We start from the raw sequence: 15,466 nt of genomic DNA, 5'->3' as shown, positions 1-15,466 counted from the left end.
GACCAAGTCATTAAAATCTTCTGTGCCATTCTTTTTATTTGATTCAGCGAAGCACAAAATGAGTTTATTCATTGTGAACTAGCAGGTTTCAAACTGGCAGAAACGGCCCGGAATCGTTCTGGACGAATCACTTTATCCTACAACAATGCAGCAGATTTCATTTTACCCCTTCTCATCGCTTTTATTCTACTTTATGGCTGTCTTTGAATCTCTCATTACGGAGGATCTATGGTAATTATGGCCGAACATACTGCAGCCCAAGAGCGTATCAAGATAATCCGAAGCGTTTACAATGCTTATTTCCACGTATTCGGTAACTACATTTCTAAGTTTCCAGTTCATTTAGGAGTAAACTCAATGATGTGTAAACTTCCTGGGTTCACCTCTCTGTGAATTGTCTACTTCTCTGTAAAGTGTGACTTCTTCTCTTTGGAGTCTTATGGTAGCGTTGGCCTTTCATCTGAGTTCTTCCAGTTGAGGATGTCTAGAATCTCTTATCATCGCATAGTTTATAGTCAGAGTGAAAAATGTTTATTTATACATATAATACAGTGAATGTACATATGGCGAGGACAGATACAGAATTCGAACTGACTCAAATAATCTAAATTGGTAACCTATATTCAGCACAATATGCAGATACACATCCGGAAATTTGACAGAACTGCTCTATTTTAATCTGTCAACTTCTAGGAATTACAGCAAATATTCAGAATTAATTTAGTTATCAGGGAAATGGGATTTGACTAGGAAAGGGACCTTTTGACATATACTAAGAATTTAATTATTGGTTTCAACCCAGAAAAACCCACTTCCAAAGGCTACAGATTTTCCCCGGGGTTTTCAAAATCTTTTTTTTTCTGTAAACTTTGGAAGTGGGTTTTTCTGGGTTGAAACCAATAATTAAATTCTTAGTATATGTCAATAATAAAACAAGATTCTCTTTTGCTACTTCATTTGAAACACTGTATAATTTAGATGTGCAATTTGAAAGCTAAAAGCTTTTTAATAAAATTGTGCCACGATGGAAATTGAAGTTTTATTCTTTAGTGTCTATGTTTCCTCACTAGTTTTTGAAACTATCCCTCCAGATATTGTTTAACATTAATTTCCGCACTCTTTTAGGTAGAAAGCGCTACGAGACTGCTTGAAAATGAAGCTGCTAACTTTTGGTATGACATTTCTACTTTGATAATTCCCTTCTTAGCTCTGGGTTTTTCAAAAAAGAAGGAATATTTTGAAAAGCTTGTGGATCTAATAGGGCAATGCCAGGGTCGCGTTGTAGAATCATTGATGATTGAATACATCGACATTGTTCGTGACAAACAAAAAGCGGACTCGGATCAGTAAGTTATATGAAATGTATTTCAGTATGTATATGAAGTGGATTTCTAGCTATTTTGTTATTGACAAGTTGGATTAACGGTTCAATCCCATCTTCACTTGCCTTGAACGCATGCATTGCAAATAGTTTTTTTAAAGCTAAAAATATGTGCCGAGTATTAGTCCTCCACCATATTTTGGTTTCAATAGGGCACTTTCTATCTGGAAATTATTGAAGCTTCTTATTTTAACCCTTTCCTCTGAGACACTGTTTTTTTTTTGTTTTTTTTTGGCCGGTCTATAGATGTCGCTATATCCGTTTGGGAACATGGAGAGATCTGAATTAAGAATTTTGACGCATATTAACATACTAGTTTCAATCTTCAAAACTACACACGGGGCTTCGGTATCCAGACTGGTGCTTTCTGAGATTTAAAAATAATAGTAACAGTTTGTTAATTTCAGGACCCAAGGACGTATAAAGCTGGAACACCAGCTTGGTATTTCTCGTATGTTAGGAAATCCAATAAATTGCATGCCAGTCGGATGTCAGTTTTTAACTATTGCATATTCCGAAGTATGGGGCGACATTTTTTCCAGCATTTTTGTCGGTTAGAGCAACTATGGGAACTTTAATGCACACATATAGGTTTTTATTTTTATGGCTTTAATTTTGCGGTTTCTTGTGGAGGGGAGCAGAAATACTCCTTAAACGAACGTTTGTTCAATGTTTTCTTCACTCTATGTTATTGACTTGTGTTTTCCTAGCAAAACGGTTTTTAAAAGTAATCATTTTATTATAAAAGTAAATGATTCTTGGCTACTAAATCAGCAAACTGTTACCCAGACTTTAGATCCGTAAAGAACTAACCCGGGCTCCAAAGCACCGAATTCAGTGTTGTCATAAACTGCATTTTCTGGAATTTTTAAATCTGTATCTAAACCTTGAGTTTTCCATTTATAGAAAGTCTACACATAATGTAAGGTATTTGCACTTTTTTGCAGTCGCCCTCTTCAAACTCGTAAAAGCCGAATGTCCAGCTGAAACTTCGAAATTTGAGCCTTAGCAAGTCCTTTTGGAGGGCCTTAAGACAGCTACACTCTTTTGGCTTATGTTTAGTAGGAAAGGAAAGTTTTTTTAAGAACTATTAATGGCTAATAAACAACAATTTCTTTGTTCCTTAAATGCGTGACTCTTTTTACCACTTCTTTGATGATATGAAAAGGAAGTTATTTAAGAACTATTAGCTTTTTATACACTCTTTTATCAAAACTCTGTTTACCAATTCTTTGATTTACTGATTTTATGAATCCTTACCGTCCTCTTTGTCCTTCCCCCCCAAAAATGAAAATAATAGTCCGTAAAGGTGCCCTAAATTTTTTTTAGCTTTTCAAATCATGAAAACAAGAATTAGACCGAGATAAATTTTTGTTATGTGGGATGATTTGATCTATAAGATTATTTTATTGCTAACAATATAGCTAGACGACTGAATTAAAACTAAATAACTTCAACAGATTCATACATGGAATAACAATGTTGCTGGAACTGAATATAGGCTTGGAGTGGGAATTTCTTCCTTGAACGGAGGGGGGGGGGAGCAATAGAAAAAATCACAGACCTAAAGTTCCTTTGCATACATGCCTGCTTGAATGAAATAATGCGGAATAAAAGAAAATTGACATTGAATTCCGCTGTTTAATGTAATAATATTTTTTTTGTTTAAGATTGAATTTCGCCTTTAAAAGATCAAAAATAAAACGAATTTACTTGTCAAACTAATACTAATGAGTCTGAAAGTCTTCGGAATTTGATTAAATAATTACCATGCATTTGCACATTGTTGTTATTCCCAGCATCGGGAATGCTTCTATTGATGGTGCTGTATAAGTCATTTGCTTCCTCTCTGGATAATATTTTATTGTTCTTCTTTGACATAAGATTTATTGAGTGACGACCCACTTAGTCTTTTCTTTGACTGTACTTTCATTGACGGTAGCTATTGACTTTTTTTCTGATCCGATTTACAGTTTCGAAAAAATTCTCAGTACTAGAATGACGGTTCTCAGTAGCAAATTGTAATAATTATCCTTGAAAATGCTGATTGCTGTAAGCCAGCGAAAGTCACCGAGAATCAGTTCTGACGTGGAAACTCCCATTTCTTTTGCTAGTCTACACTCAAACTTTGGAGTTGAAAAGTCTGAAATTTCAGGGTTAATTTTATGATGAAGCACCTCAGCGAAAAATGGCCTAAATTGAGCTCATGGGCTAGCATGAACAGCGAAAAGTCCCATTTTCTAGTTAATTGTCTGCAGAAATTGCCTTTTGACTCAAGCCAATTTGAGTGGCTGACTGGACTTCTCTGCAAGCGGGAGCTGAATATTGAAGTCAAACTACAAGCCCTTTCAGCAATGAAGCAGAAGAATAACCTTGTTGAGGAGGAAGAGAAGATATTGGCGTGAGTTTCATTTATTTATCTTTGATTAGCTAATCGATTTGACCTTGTTAGGTTTCGTAGCTTGACCGTTGAGTGGCTGTCCTAAATTGAACAATATTCCATAAAAAAAAAGAGAAGAAAAGAAAAAGAAAGCACTCAATCCCGATTATGATTATGCTTTGACTCTACCCACTATCCAGTTGAAATGAGGCTCAATAGCATGTGTGTGAGCTTGAGTGTTCAGAATGCGTTTAAGTGTATTTGAGCATTGGGTTGATACATCCAGTTTCGAATGTTTTTGACTATTCAAAAATATTATTCTATTTTTCAGTTGACCTTATTAAAACATCGTGGGATTCTAATTAAGAATTCTAATCAGGTTTATATTCAATCAAATGGTTTGATACAAAAATACAAAGAAAATGTTTAACGTTGGTCAATTTAACTTGTAAATGGTTGAATTATTTTTACGGATACTCTGCGTTTTTTTTATGGTTTGCACAGTGAGTCTCAATAGTGTATCGTTAGCATTACAGTGTATATTTCTTTCGATACTTAGACCAGGTATTGAAACTGTGTGTTTTTTTCTGACTTGCTCTTTGCCATAAACTTGAAGTTAAATGTTTAGAATTTATCTCTATGTCGCCATTGGAATTGAAAGATTTGAAAAAAAAATTAATAACTAACAAATTACGTCCAATGATTGAGAGACAGCCAGCCTCTCCCTTCCTCAAAATTTGGAAAGGTTATTTGACTCAACCTGCAGTTTATGAGTGAATTAATTTCCTACAGTTTACAGGCATATTAAAGCGCAGTTCGCGGACGTATTAAAGTATAAATCATGAATGTACAATTCATAAATAAATTACACATGATGATTGGAAGTAAATGCCACCCCTCCTTACTCAAAAATCAGAGAGGCTGCCCAACTCAACATGTAGATTAAGGTGGACTCAAGATCGCCCCCCCCTTTTTATGCATTATTTACCTCCCATTTCGTTGCGCATTTAATGTCTTAATATTTTCTTACTGGTTAATTGTTGTTTGAACTTTGAAGAATATTTTGTTGCAATGATAATTGAATAGCTCAAAGTTAGCTGCAATTTATTTGTTTTCTTGATTTGGTTTCCTATTTGGAAGTGAAGTGATAATGTTGTCCTGATTTTATTTTATTTTTAAACAATAAATTGTAACTGTTCTTTATTTTCCCTAAAATTTTTAAGGTATTTATTGCTACTACTTACCGCTGATTTGTTGGATATGTTACTTTATTTTGTGACATATATCGTATTTGGCTGATACTAATTATTTTTAAATTGATTAAAACAGAAAGGCAGAATGTGTGAGGCTATAGCTTTCTATCTCGCGTGCTTTTTCATTATCGATATAGTGTCGGAATTGCTTAGTTCCAGCTGTTAAATCTTTTACATTACTTCTTGCCCATAGAAGGTACTCGGAGATAGCTTGAATAACGAATACGAAAATTTGAAATAACGAACTACGAATAACGGTACAATTTATATATTCAATATTAGTTACGAATCGCGGCGAAGGTAATTCAAAATATTTGGAAGATTTTACAAATTTTTTTTCCGTTTTCTGTAATCGTGCTGTGTTGTTCCTGACGATGAAAATTTTGCGATGTTAGACACTACGGGTTGTTTTGTGTTACTTAGAATTTACTTATATATTCAGCACAATATGCAGATACACATCCGGACATTTGACAGAATTGCTCTTTTTTAATCTGTCAACTTCTAGGAATTATAGCAAATACTCAGAATTAATTTAGTTATCAAGGAAATGGGATTTGACTAGGAAATGGATCTTTTGACAAATACTTAGAATTTAATTATTGGTTTCAACCCAGAAAACCCACTTCCAAAGTTTAAAGATTTTCCCCGGGGTTTTCAAAATCTTTTTTTTTCCGTAAACTTTGGAAGTGGGTTTTTCTGGGTTGAAACCAATAATTAAATTCTAAGTATATGTAAATTCTATTGTTAAATTCTATTGTCATCAACCCAAAATCAGATACTCGTCACGAAGTATGGTAATAATAACATTTATTTATAACCCACAAAATACATAAAACTGTGGAGTAAACAAAAGGAAAAAAAACAACCATAAACATACGATTTAATACAACATAAATAAATTAACGCAATTTAAAAAATGGTTGAAGAGGGTCGAAAACACCGATCGTTTGTTGAGTTTTAGAACAAAAATCTGCAGATATTTGTTTCAATCGCGAGGGCGCATCAACAATGTCAAATTTAGAGATGATTCTATGGCTCCGGTACCACTGAGGCAAACGCAGCAGATATTTACAGTACTTAAAATATCCTGAGCGTATTTTCTTCGTATCCTTATTGCGAAGGGGGAAAGCAAAACCAGAAAGATAAAAAACAGCATGGGCACAAAAATTAGAATAAAGATGGTAAAGTCCTTTTCGGTTATACCGACCACGATTGAGTGAAATTGTTTCGTAACCAACCCGCATACTTTTCAGCACGCTGGACGTAATAGCAGAGCAAGTAGACGAAAGTGACGTGGAAAAAGATAGACGTAACCATTTAATACTTGCTGAACAAGGTATAGTTAAAGAACTCAAGCAAAGAGGCTATGCTGGTGAAAGACTCCCAAAACACAAAAACTCACATTTTGCAGCATTAACTGAAAGGCCTGCTGCAGACAGTGTAGCTGTAAGCAGGTCAAAGTTTTCAATTAGACTTTGTTTTGTCCGGCTAAGAAGCAGAACATCTTCAGCATAAGCAGCGTGAATAATGCCTAAAGTATCATTGTAAAAAAAACTGCCGGTTGAAAACGTCGGAGACATGACGCTAAAACACACTTAAATATACCCGGCGATAACACGGCACCTTGCCTAACGCCTTTTTTAACAGGAATTTGCTCCCCTACTGTACCCCTACACTTCACCCTAACTGAAGAATTAGCATACCAATACTTAAGAACGGAAACAACAGAAAGATTAACGCCAGACGCTGTTAGAGGAAACAAAACATTTGAATGAATTACATTGTCAAAAGCACTAGATATATCAACAGTCAAACAATTCAGGGGACTTTTTTGAGCAACAGCTTGCTTCATTAGCCGACCCACAATATGGTGAGCTTGACCGCAGCCCATACCTTTTCTAAAACCAACCTGGAAGGGCGTAAAATCGCACTTGGAGTTCATGGCCGATAGCAGCACATATTCAAATAGCTTACTAACAAAACAAGACACAGTGATAGGACGGTAATTAGAGCAGGCATTGGGGTCCTTACCCCCCTTAACAGTGGAAGATATACAACCGGACAAAAAACCATCTGGCACAATGGACTGTGCCAAGCACATCTGAAACAATAACTGCAAATGCTTCAGTAGTTCAGGACAGTCATAAGCAAAATACATGAAGCAAAGACCATTACTATCGAGATACTCAGACTTATTCACTTGCTTAAGAGCTCGGAGTATAACACCAGATTCAGCCGATAGCACTTGAGATTGGTTAATACGAACTGGAAGGATTGAGTTGACAAGCTTTGTAAAATCATTTGGAAATTAACATTAAATGAAAGCACAATATTTTTATAATGGGAAACGAAATCATATAGGTGGAGAGAGGAATTAATTGAAAATTAACATTAAATGAAAGGACAATATTTTTATAATGGGAAAGGAAATGATATAGGTGGAGAGAGGAATTAATTGGAGGTGAACATTTTACACTGTTGATAAGTGTAAAAGTAAGATATTAAAAGTAAAACATGAGATATTAAAAATAAGCTTTTAACGTTGTGGCCGCGTAGACGGTCGTAAATCGTTTCTTACTTTTATAACTAGCACTTCTTACTTTTATAGCCAATCTTTGAATTACCTATCAGCTCTTCATTTCCCCCTCAAAACGTACGATATAAAAGAGGAAGGATCCAGGGCAGAATTCCTACGGATTTTTGATCAAGTTCTCAACACCGCGATTGCCTTGTCGTCCAATTCCATGATGCGCTTCCTCATCCAAACAGTTAGCGGAGAACGCTCTCATCTGCGATTCGCTGCAACAAAAATGGCTGTCAATGAAATGGTTCAACGGTAAGTGTTATTCACCTATATTAACGAAAAACGTGGTAGGAACATTAGCAGTATAATCATGAATTCACTAGAATGTTATTCCTCTTAGAAAATTGTTACGAAAAGTAGTTTATTGTCATAATGTGCAGAAGGCGAATGTTCCCCTCTCTCTCTTCCTCACTCTCTCTGCTTCTATCTTCTCTCTCTTTCTTTCTCTTAGCTTTAGAAGTTTCTCTTTTTGTTATTTAATACTGTTTTTTCTCTGTGTTTCACGTCAGAATTTTCCGATCATTCGTAAAATTTCTCTATCATCAATTTCTGATCCTTGTTTGTAGTTTAATAATAATTTTAATAATAATATGATAATAATGATTTAATAAACAAATGCAATAACAATTAAACACATAGTAATAGTTTAATGTAATTTAATGTCTTTGTAAATTCTTATATATTTTTTCTTTTTCAATCCCTCATCCCTAATGCATTCCCACCAGCGTTGCCAACACGGCACGATTGTACCGTTTTTGGTACAATCTAGAGGTCCTGGCACAGTGCAGTACATTTGGAAATTTTTTGGTACAATCAGATTTCCCGGTACATCTAGGTTTTACTTGCTCCTTTTTGACTCAAATATCTGTTCTAAATTTTAAATTATTGAAAATTATCTTATTGTTATGGCAAATTTTTAACCTATTGTTCCGATGGTACAAATTACTTTTTTGCGGTACAGTTTTAATCAGAAAACTGGTACAGTTTATTTCGAAGCTTTGGCAACACTGATTCCCACTGGCTTAATCAGTTTAAATTAGGGCAAGCTCTTAGTTCAAAAAGAAATAGTTGTAGGCCGCAAACAAGGCCAACTCTCCAGGATGTATGCAGAGTTGCCTTGCCACTCTATAATCATTATTTTAATGATTATAATAATTATTATAATGGTTAGTTTTGTAATATCTAGTTCCAGTAAATTGTATCGTCCTGTATTTTATCTATATGTTTGTTTCTATTACCTGATTATTACATTTTATGAATTCTGGTTTAGGGCTCCTTCTGTTTCATAAGAAAGTCTTATTAAAACCTTTCTGACGTTGTTTTACATCGTTTTACTTTCTGACGTTGGCGTTGTTTTACATCGGGATTTGAATCCTGAAAAGACTGCAAATATGCTGGAAATGGGAGAATAATTTTAACCATAGTTTATTTGTAACTACTCAAGTTCTTCTTAAAAAAAAGTTAATTAGTCTCTTAATGGCTATGAGACAAAGCTATCATTGGGGAGGTAGAACTGGGGAGGTAAGGAGTGAGAATTTTTCAACACAGCGACGAACAGGTATAATTTATTAAAACAAGAGTTAAACTGCAGTGTATTTTTTTATTTTATTTCTTTAATCTTGTGGACCTTGTATGGTCTATAGGTTGTATGCTGGAATGGCCTGCCTAATAATTATTCCATAAATGCTATTTAGTACCAATAGTTCCAATGGTCCTGCGAGTGTATAAATGCCGAATAAACCAATAAATCGAAGTTAATTAATTCTAAAAATCATAATGACAAACTATCTTGAACGGCAAAGTTTTCATTGAAACGCTAAGAACAGGTTTCCTGCGGCTGTTCTAGTCCACGGGTTAAACTTCCGCTACATTGCACTGGTCTCGTGTGGTGTGTTCCCACATAGATCTATAATTTTAGTATAGTTTTTATAATAATGATTCTATGGGCTCCCACCGACGGCGATTTTTCACGCACTTTTAGGTTCTTATTGCGACCTTACCTTGTGTCAAAATCTAAAGCATAAAAAAGTAATATAGGAATATGCATGATTTTGGAGAAAGAGTTTTGACGTGTTCTTTTTTTTTTTTTTTTTTTTTTTTTTTTTTTTTTTTTTTTTGACTAAATTAGGATGTTTCAAGTATATTTTTTCCTTCTTTTTTTTGTATATAAATGAGAGTTTACTTCCATTTTACAGCTTCTCCTGTTTTGCAAAACCCTATTATCACTAACTTCTTCGACCTTATCTTACATCAAAACCTGAAATCTGAAAAGACTAGGAATGTGCATTAATTAGGTAAAGGAGTTTTTATTCAAATTTCAATCAATTCAAGAATGATGTTCCGAGGATTTTTTTTATTTTTTTATACAAATACTAGTTTGTTCCTATTGTAAGGCTTCTTAAGTTGATTCATTTTAATATTTATATATACATGTATCTATTTGATAAAGCCCCTGGGGAGACGAGCTCGGAAAACTAGGCATAGACGAGGATAAAATGACAAATAACACTACTGGATAAAGATAAATACAAATACAAAGACACAATAACACAAGAGTAATGCGAAAGCAGCAGCTAGCCTAGAATTTTCTAACAAGTATCAATAGTTCATTACTATTAATTATAGAATATTACTTGAAGATAACCAAGAGACACTTTTTCCACCAGAGCAACAAGCTCTTACAAATATGTTTAGCTTATCTAATAAACACTGAATCAATGATAATTTTGGACTAACTAAAATTTAAGATTATTTTTTAATAATAGGGTAGAATAAAATTTATCAGTAAAGTCCTTGGGATCATCCCAGCATCAGGCTATCGACACAAATGGAGCGAATTTAGATCTTACGGTGCGATACTTGTCAATTTTGATACTCTTTTTTTGCCGAGTGTTGTAATTATGTAAATCATGTGAATGAATTTTGATTAAGGTACTATGGTGGTAATTTCTTGATGTCATATTTAAATTTGAAAAGAATTGCTCCAAAAAGGCTTCTCGTGCTTCCCAAGGCTGTCTTATTGCAACCCTCTTTGACCGCGTCTTGTATCAAAGCCTGAATTCTGGAGAAATCTGGAATATATATGAATTAGGAGAAGAAATTTTGATTCATTCAAGTTTCTTTCAATTGAAAAATGATGTTCCAAGGATTTATTTTTGTACAAATAATATTTTACTTCTATTTAAGGCTTCTCATGTTTTGCCAGACTCTAACATTACTACCTCTTTGACCTTGCCTTGCATAAAAATCTGAATTCTGGAAAGACTAGGAATGTGCATGAATTAGGCAAAGGAGCTTTTACTCATTCAAATTTCAGTCAGTTCAAAAATAATGTTTCAAGCATTTTATCTTTTTACGGTGTATTAAAAATGCTTTTTTATTCATTTTTTAGGGCTTCTCCTGCTTTGCAAGGCTGTCTTATTTTTCTGACCTCGTCTTGCATCAAAATCTGAATTCTGAAAAGACTAGGAATCAGCTTGAATTAGGGGAAAATGATTTTACTCATTCAAATTTCAATCAATTCAATGATGACGTTTCAAGAGTTTTATGTTTTTACGCTGTATTACAAATGCTAGCTGGTTTATTTTCTAGGGCTTCTCCTGCTTTGCAAGGTTGTCTTATTTCAGCCTTCTTTGACCTCGTCTTGCATCAAAATCTGAATTCTGAAAAGACTAGGAATGTGCATGAATTAGGTGAAACTGCTTTTACTCATTCAAATTTCAATCAATTCAAGGATGATATTTCAAGCATTTTATCTTTTTACGCTGTATTACAAATGCTAGTTTATTTATTTTCTAGGGCTTCTCCTGCTTCACAAGGCTGTCTTATTGCAACCTTCTTTGACCTCGTCTTGCATCAAAATCTGAATTCTGAAACTATCAGGCATGTACATGAATTAGGAGAAGGAGTTTTGATTCATTCAAATTTCAGTCAATTCAAAAATGGTATTGTTTCAGTCGTACCTGAAATTGTTTCGAAACTAGAAGAGGTGAACTCGGGCTCTAAAGAGCAAATTGCACTGAAGACAATCTGCTTCCAAATTTTGACTGTTGTATTCACCCGACTTGATAAAGAAACTATTAATGCAGATATTAATAATGCTTTCTGTAAATCAAAGAATCTAGATGGGTTGGATTCTAAAGCATTTTTGAAAAAAATCGTTGGTGTTAGTGATGGAATTCGAAGTGAAAGTCTGAATATTCCGAGTGACTGCGCTGAAGATTACAGGAAATATCACTGTGCAGCCTACAATTGCTTAATTGCTATCGTAACTTGTACTCAGACAGCGGAAAAATTTTATGTTGGCTATTTATATAAGGAGCCGAAACATATTCAAGTAACAACATTTTTCGAGCATTTGATAGTGGATGATGATATTTACTTTGATGAAAAGAATGTGGAAGATTTATCGAAAATGAAGAAATACTTTGTGAATTTAAGGTTGAATTCGAGTCACGACGAATTGATTTCAGAGAATTTACGGTATCTTCCGAGTCAGACCCTTGTTCAGTCAAGTCTTAGTGAAGATTTCAGTCGTTTCGATTTCTCCACCTCTAATCTAAAAGAGAGGACTCATAAATTAACCAAGGTAATATTTTTTAGCAAACTCTTCATTCTTTATTAGATTCAAATTTTAAAAATAATAAAAAAACATATAAGTGAATTATCTAAAGAAAGTGACAGAAAGGGATGCTCGGTGCCTAATCCTGCTGCAAAAGCTGCGCGAACGAATTATGTGAATACTTGCTGCATGGTCGTTCCTTTTATCTACCTTTTTGGATAGATAATGTTTGAAGTTAATTGAAAAGTGGTTTAATGTTCAAAATTACCATAAGAAGATAAAACCGGAGAATATAACCCCGATATTTTTTTTGTATTAATTGGTCTTGTATCACGATTATTGTTTATCTCATTGGGGTTTAATTTACGAATATTCTGAGAAAAGATGTGTGATTTTTTATTTGAACCAAGACCTGGAAAATTCATAACTGGTCAAATCCACCTTCAAATTGAGATTTACCTGCTAAAAAAACCGCAAATAAATAGGATGGTATAAGAGCAACATTCTTACAGAGAAAGTTGACTGTTATGCGTTGTCAAACAGTTCGTGGTAACGAACTGTAAGCAAGTAGCGACCCGGCTCAATAGTAACCAAAACTCTAAAAGATGGAATTTTGATACCAATAGATACATCAAAAGAATCGGATTTTCATGCTGATTTCAAATCATACAAGTTTCCACAAGTTTAGTTTTACCCATTAAAAGTTACGAGCTTGAAAGTAATTGCCTTATTTTTGAAAAAGGGGAAATACCCCCTAAAAGTGATAGAATTTTAATAAAAATCACACCGTCAGATGTTTCAAGCTCCCATCTGCAAATATGTGGAATTTTATATTTTTTGCCCGAAGAAAGATCACCGATGTGTGTTTTTTTTTTTTCAGGGGTGATTGTATCGACCCAGTGGTCCTAGAATATCGCGAGAGGGCTCATTTGAATGGAAATTAAAAGTTCTAGTGGCCTTTTTAAGTGACCAAAAAATTGGTGGGCATCTAGGCCCCCTCCCGCGCTCACTTTTTCCGAAAGTCACCCGATCAAAATTTTGAGATACCCATTTTGTTCAGCATATTCGAAAATCTAATAACTATGTCTCTGAGGATGACATAATCCCGTGCAGTCCCCGGGGGAAGGGCTGCCAGTTATGAACTTTGCCCATGGTTTACATATAGTATTGGTGATTGGGAATACGTTTTCAGGAGGGATTTTTTTCTATACTGACGTTTTCAGGGGGGATTTTTCTGGTGGGGGGTTGGATGAGGTAGTTACGTCGGAGGATCTTTTCAGGGAGGATGTTTTTATGGGGGAACATCCTCCCTTCAAGCATTATTTAAAAAACGATCAGAAATTAAATAAAAAAACAAGTTTTTTCGACTGAAAGTAAGGAGCATTATTAAACCATAAAACGAACAGAAACTATTACGCACATGAGGGGGTTCGCCTTCTAGTCAAAACCTCGCTCTTTACGCTAAATTTTTTTTTAGTACTTTCAAAAGAGCTATCTATTCTAATTAAACGGCCTTTGTGATTCGGGGGTCATTCTTAAAGAATTGGAACAAAATTCGAACTTTAGCGTAAAGAGCGAGGTATTGACTGGGGGGTGAACCCTCTCATAAACGTAATAATTTTTGTGCTTTTTAAGTTTTAATGTTGCTCCTTACTGGCAGTTTAAAAAAAAACTTGCTTTTTTTATTTAATAATTCTCAGAAGCGATTCTTCAAACTGCTGGCTTCTTCAAACAAAATTGGTATACAAATCTACAATATCTCTTTCTTTGTTAGTGTTTTTTTTTTTTAATTCTCTGCTCTATTTATATTTGACCCTCGTTTAGAATTTTTCAGTCTGGAAAAACGATATTAAAATACTAAAAAGTAACTTTTTGTGAAAGTTGAATCAATTTAAAAACTTACAAAATTGTTTGGAAAGAACATTTTTGGGATTCGCCCACCCAAAAATCACCGTCATCTGTTTCCACCTCTTCTATTAACTATGTTTGGGGACCAACTTCGGTTTTGTCCTGGTTTAGTTTTTTTAATGTCACTGATTTTCGCTTATTTTGAGAAAGTGACTAGAATGCGGCCTTTACTGTCTTTATGGAAGGTGTGGATCTCAGGCCTGATTAATGAATAAGACATTAAATTTTGGAAATCTGGGTGTAATTTTAGTAGGGTGCCGAAAATCCACCCTACTGCATAGGGTGCTGTAGGTTGCGATACCACCCTACTGCATAGGGTTCTATCGCTTGTTATTGAGCCTGAACATGACGTTTGGGAAAGAAGAGAAATTTTATGGTCTGCGTGGAATAAGACTATCGAAAGTTGTTCGGCCAGTTTTTTTTTTTTTTTTTTTTTTTTTAGCCAAGTTTCTTTTAGCCAAGTTTGTACGAGGTGATCCGATATGAAGCAAGCAAGCTGGTTATAATTTCAAATTGAAGTTAACTAGAATCTAGACTCCCATGCGAAAAGGGGATTTTCTTTGTTGGTCAAGATGGGGAGCTGTAATTATCCTAAATGGGGTTTTGGGCAACACTGATTCCAGTGGTGCAGTTTTTTTTTTTTGATTTGAGACCTTTTTGGGGGAATTTCATGCTATTTTTCAAAATTCATTGACTGTTTTTGAAATTCAACTGCGTATTGTCAAAACTCAACTACTTTCTTAAATGATGACAAGTCCCTTTCCAGATATACGATTTTATCCCAAAATAATTCTACAGCATATCCCAACTCAGCTACTAGACATACTGGGACTTCTAAATTGTTGTCTCGTTTATCCAAAGCTGCTGGAGTTCTGTCTTTCCAGGCGCTTCAAAATGTAGATGAGGATTGAAAACTCAATATGCTGTCACCGGAGATTACTATCTCAATTACCCAGCTTTCTTTGTAGCTTTCTAATTGCTTGGTGAAGTTATAAGACGGTGTAGTAAAAGTAGTGCTACTGTCGTGTTTCTTATCTTCCTATCATTGCATCTCACCAAATTTGCAAAAAAGTCTTACCTTTACCAGTTCTGCAAGCAATAAACGGAAATTCATTCGTTAGGTGTACGGTAAGTAATTAATTAAAAAAGAAGTTTTATGTTTAACTAAACAACTTTGCTAAAAACTAACTGAAGTTATTTTGTACATCAGGAGGGCTACCCCCTCCTCAACTTCAAACTCTTTAGACTGAAGTTCTATGTTGCTTAATACATACTTCTTATTCCTCTACAATGGCCCTTGTGTTTAAGCTTCTTTTTTTTAAGAATTGCAACACCGAGTCTAACTTTAATGTAGAGAGGGGTGGGGGGACTTGATGAAAGGGCAGCCCCCCCCCCC

The 15,466-nt window shown here is 34.7% G+C and overlaps 1 protein-coding gene across 1 annotated transcript in view; it reads left to right on the top strand.

Moving 5' to 3' along the window:
- The window catches only part of LOC148956224 (DNA-dependent protein kinase catalytic subunit-like), a 495,889-nt gene that overhangs the window by 312,196 nt on the left and 168,227 nt on the right, over positions 1 to 15,466 (top strand). The window contains exons 25-28 of the mRNA XM_089099625.1: positions 1,126 to 1,346; positions 3,537 to 3,782; positions 7,626 to 7,853; positions 11,400 to 12,189. Coding sequence (XP_088955751.1) covers positions 1,126 to 1,346; positions 3,537 to 3,782; positions 7,626 to 7,853; positions 11,400 to 12,189 — 1,485 coding nt within the window. The remainder of the gene's footprint in view (positions 1 to 1,125; positions 1,347 to 3,536; positions 3,783 to 7,625; positions 7,854 to 11,399; positions 12,190 to 15,466) is intronic.

The sequence above is a fragment of the Artemia sp. Qi Xiang Cuo genome, chromosome 1 (assembly GCF_049724085.1).
Source record: "Artemia sp. Qi Xiang Cuo chromosome 1, ASM4972408v1, whole genome shotgun sequence".
Lineage (NCBI taxonomy): Eukaryota > Metazoa > Arthropoda > Branchiopoda > Anostraca > Artemiidae > Artemia > Artemia sp. Qi Xiang Cuo.
This window is presented reverse-complemented; position numbering and strand designations above follow the sequence as displayed.